Below are 4,968 nucleotides of genomic sequence, written 5' to 3'. Positions count from 1 at the left end.
TTGCTAATCATGTTAACAAAATGTTAACACCATGCTAGTAACATGCTAATCATGCTAGCAAAATGTTTGTAACTTGCTAATAATGCTAACAACATGCTAGTAACATGCTAATCATGCTGGAAACATGCTAGTAACTTGTTAATCATACTAGCAACATGATAACCATTTTAGAAACATGCTAAGCATGTTATAATCATGCTAGCAACATGTTAGAAACTTGCTAATGATGCTAACAACATGCTAGTAACATGCTAATCATGCTAGACACATGCTAGTAACTTTGCTAATCATGTTAACAAAATGTTAACACCATGCTAGTAACATGCTAATCATGCTAACAACATGCTAGCAACTTGTTAATCATGCTCGCAACATGTTAACCATGTTAGAAACATGCTAGTAACATGCTAATTGTGCTAGCAACATGCTAATCATGCTAGCTACATGCTAGTAACATGTTAAACATGTTAAAAACATGTTAGCAACATGCTAGTCATGCTTGAAACAGCCTAGCAACCACCCCAGGTACCCTAGCAATATGTTTTATACCTATCTGCTTTTCTGATAGACTGTATTGCCTTGAAAACATTCAAACTTTAATCTTTAAAACGATTTTACTTTCAAACTACTTCAAACTGAAAACTTTCAGACTGCAAGCTTTTAAAACTTTTTCAAACTTTCTAGCTAGGCTTTTTCAAGTCAACTTAAAGTTTGTCTACAAACTTTTCAATCTAGTTATTTCTGTTTTAACACAGAAGATGTCATAAGATAAATGGTTTAGTGTATTTTTACCTAAACATAGGATCTTTGTGTCCACTTAAGTTATGTGGTGGATCCACTGACCAGACACTCCTCATGGGCACACAGCTGGGATTAGATAACTTTGGTCTTTGCATCTGGACCAAACTGAAACAAAACAAGAAGGGGATTTAGAATCAGACACTGTGATAATGATTGACTGTTGATTGAGTGAATATATATGCTAAATTAAAGTTCACTATTAGTCATTCTCTGGAAATTTCAGGATTCATGTTTCATCAGAAAAGGCTACTGCTGGCATTTACCTAAATCCAAGATCAGTGTGTTCATTAAAGTTACGTGGAGGATCCATTGACCAGTCTCTCTTCATGGACACACAGCTGGGTTCAGGCAGGTTCGGTCTGTGCACTAAAGTTTAAGTGAATGTAATTTACACACTATTATATTCATGACTTTTGTAATTAACTAATTCAGGTGACAAAATTTTTCTATTTCTATGCATTATGCTGTTGGAGACTTAACAGCAAGTGCACATCTACATATCGGAGCTGTTAATTAAGATCTTTTAGTTAATATCTTCTGAAATGCATTGCATAATAAAGGAACTTTAGTCAAACAATTATTTCTGTGTTTCAACATATATGATGTAACAAGATAAATGGTTTAGTGTAAGTTTACCTAAATCAAAGATCAGTTTGTCCACTGAAGTTATGTGAAGGATCCATTGACCGGTCACTCCTCAATGACACACAACTTCAGATGACTTTGATATTTGCATTTGGACTGAACTGAAACAAAACATGAAGGCAAATTAGAATATCAATGCTAAATTATTTTACCAATAGTCATTTTCAGGAAATTGCAAATTGGTGCCATTTGTGAATGAAAATCACATTTTAACCACTTTTAAATCTTAACCTAAAAGACCAGATTTTAAACATGATGATGCATAAGGTTGTGGGAGTATCACATAACTTATATTATAAATATAATTTTGTCAACTATGCCTTAGTAATAAGCATACTTAAAATACTGACTAAGTCTAGGTAAGTATTTAATTTCTACTACTTCTCAGTCGAAAGCTTTTTTTTAAGCACAGTAGTTACATTCAATTTGACCAATCAGAGCCAAGCTTTTCAAATCGGCTTTGCAGGTCACACAGCTGTATGCTGTTGAGATGGTAACATGTTTTCAGCAGAAATCATCCCAGTTTTGCTTTATTTTATTTTCCTGACTAGAAAACCAGGTCAGCTCTCGCCTCCCGCCCCGTGAACAACTTAATAGGTGCTTAAAAGGTTTGTCTGCTAAGTCGAAGCAGATACGTACAGATGAAGATACTGCCTGCAGAAATGTTTTTACTAGCCATTTGTTTAACTAACTTTAAGCTCACTTCTGAGTTTTTCCCGAGGTGGATAGTGCAGGTGTGCAATTGCTAATGTTAGCTAACACGTGGAATGCTGACGACACTGACACGTACTAGCTAGTTACCTAGCAACTATAGGCACTGGGTATATGGTTGCTTAAATTTTGTCTGTCATGTAACGACTATAAAAACATTGTCCAATGTATTGGCAGAAAGAATAATTTGTCGTTATAGCATGTACACCATTAACATGCTATTTTTTTTTAATTAAAATCAAGTTATGGTTTCTTTTTCATCAACAATTTGTAATTGTAACAACTGTAATGAAGTAAATGTTAAATATAAATGAGTATTTAGTTTTCAGATCAGCTGTAGCTGCAATAGAAGACAAATTGAAATCAGATTAAGAGAGTGGTAAATATGTTTAATCTCATATCAATGAATCTCACAGGTTTAATTCTGGCTGACATATTTCCTAATAAAGCTTCCTAATTTCGGGCTACTCATGCTAACTTTGGATTCAGCACTTCTGTTGAAAAGATGTAGGGCTTTAACCTAATGTTCAGTGTAACACAGAGTAGGCCTATTGTATGGTGACGACAGACAAGAAGATAAAAATGGACGCTCATGTCAAGCCCGATGAAGATTTAGTCCAAGCTTTGAAAGGTAAACTGAGAACAGTCAAATTCTAATGCATATCTATGCAAATTATAATACATATGATATTCAAAAACACCACTCAAAACCACTGATTAATTATTTTTCCTTTCACAGACCCTGCGATGCCGTTTTCAAAGACCACAGTGTCTGAACTGCAAGCCCTCAGATGCAGAAAATGCAGCAAGTCGTACTCAAAGAATAGTGACCCTCCACTTGAAGATGACAATGGTGATATTTCAAATGTTCTGTTTCTTTGTTTGATTTAGCCATTTGCAGACTTAAATTTGTAAAAAAAAAAAAACGAAATAAATAAAATAAAAAAATTTAAAAAAGCACTTTATTCACTTCTGCGCTTTGTTTTAGTAACTTTGTGTGTGTGTGTGTGTGTGTGTTTCATGAATTTTTAAAATATTCAAATGCAACTTCCTGGTCATGTGTCCTGATGATGTCACACCAGTTGTAATATCTTCACACACATTATACGCATCATACACAACTTGTATTTTGGAAATATGATTTTGTGTATTTTTCATGAATTTTTGAAATATTCAAATATATAACTTCCATGTGACCTCATGTTGCCACACCCACTGTATTATATTCATACACATCTTTCACACATTGTACATTCATCTGTTTGGGGGAATATATCTTTGTTGATTGTATAATTTTTTTTTAAATATTGAAACCTATTTTAACCTATTAAATTTCCTGGTCATGTGACGTCACGTTGCCACATATACTTTCAATTTCAAAATAATTTCACATGAGTCACATTAGCAAGAAGTAAAAAAGTTTTCAATAATTCAAATAATTGTCTAAAATCAACAAAGATATATTCCAAAAACAGATGAATGTACAATGTGTGAAAGCAGTTTGTGAATATAATACAGTGAGTGTGGCAACATGAGGTCACATGACCCGGAAATTATAGACATTTGAATATTTAAATAATTCATGAAAAAAAAAAATCCAAGTCATGTATGATGTGTGTCACTGTCAGGATTGTGTGGAAATATTACAAGTGGTGTGACGTCATCAGGTCACATAATCAGGAAGTTATATACATAGGCTATTTGAATATTTCAAAAATTCACCAAAAATACACAAAAGCATATTTCTAAAATCCAAGTCATGTATGATTTGTGTCAGGTGTGTGTGAAGATACTACAACTGGTGCGACATCGTTGGGACAGATGACCAAAGAGTTGTAAGATTTATTTAATGCCAGCGTTCAGTTTATTTTGTAGGCTACATTATAACAGCAGGGATATAAGTCATATGAAAGTAAACAATTAAATCTTAATCTAACTTAATATATTAACCATCGTGATCACTACACGTTTTATACAGTAGGCCAATTACAGAACTGGGATAATGTATAAACTTATGGATATTAGTGCGATTTGCACTTTTGAGACACTCGTTGAGCTCGCCGTTTAGCTAGAGTTTTTCATCGTTGATGCTTAAAACAATTGCATTATTGAATAAATATCATAATTACTTTTTTAAAGTATGCTTGGTGCCAGATCTGAACGAGATACAACATGAACCACCACTATTTTGCAATGACACATCAGAGAGTGAATGTCTAACGAATATCCAATATGAAAATAACTTTTACTCACCTGCGTGGAAATGTATGGACAGCCGTCATATTTCATCTAAATGATGTTCCATCCAGAAAATCTAAATTAAGAAAACTAAGTGTTAAGATGTTTCTGTTTTCATAAAATGACAGCTTAGGCCGATGCATTTTACTTTCGCTTTGATCCCAAAGTATGTACTGCGGCGTTTCGAGATGCTCAGTTTCAGTGGGCGGAGCATGCATGAATATTCATGAGTTTCCCGGACTTGCGCGTGGAACTGAGTAGTGACGTCATGGCTGTCGCCGGCCAACGAGTTGGTGTTTTTCTATGTATGCTTCAGACACGGGTCACGACGAGGCGTTCCCCATAGCGACCCCTAGAGGACGCAGTGTCTCGTTCCCTACTCAGGGAACCATGGTTACATAAGTAACCTGAGACGTTTTGTTACAATTAAGCATAATTTAGAGTTTTGTACTAAAATATTTTGAAAATTTACCAAAGCTAATGTTGTTTACCAAAGCTATTTACAAGACGTTTAAGAGATATATTTGCAATTTAAAAATGAGTGCAGTCCTAAAACATACCAGGGAAAAAAAA

At 34.3% G+C, this 4,968-nt stretch overlaps 1 protein-coding gene across 2 annotated transcripts in view; it reads right to left on the bottom strand.

The window, feature by feature from the left end:
• The window catches only part of LOC107749588 (NACHT, LRR and PYD domains-containing protein 3-like), a 24,652-nt gene extending 20,142 nt beyond the window's left edge, over positions 1-4,510 (bottom strand). Inside the window, exons 1-4 of one of the 2 annotated variants that reach the window (XM_016564755.1) lie at positions 4,411-4,510; positions 1,438-1,547; positions 1,065-1,167; positions 793-906 (exon numbers count right to left, since the gene is read on the bottom strand). In XM_016564755.1, the coding sequence (XP_016420241.1) occupies positions 793-906; positions 1,065-1,129 (179 nt within the window). In that variant the 5' untranslated portion in view covers positions 1,130-1,167; positions 1,438-1,547; positions 4,411-4,510. The remainder of the gene's footprint in view (positions 1-792; positions 907-1,064; positions 1,168-1,437; positions 1,548-4,410) is intronic. The other variant, XM_016564758.1, reaches the window with a different exon arrangement.
• Positions 4,511-4,968: the final 458 nt, after the last annotated feature.

The sequence above is a fragment of the Sinocyclocheilus rhinocerous genome, unplaced genomic scaffold (assembly GCF_001515625.1).
Source record: "Sinocyclocheilus rhinocerous isolate Xijiao unplaced genomic scaffold, SAMN03320098_v1.1 scaffold572, whole genome shotgun sequence".
Lineage (NCBI taxonomy): Eukaryota > Metazoa > Chordata > Actinopteri > Cypriniformes > Cyprinidae > Sinocyclocheilus > Sinocyclocheilus rhinocerous.
Note: the sequence above shows the minus strand (reverse complement) of the source record. Positions and strands in the feature narration are given on the sequence as shown.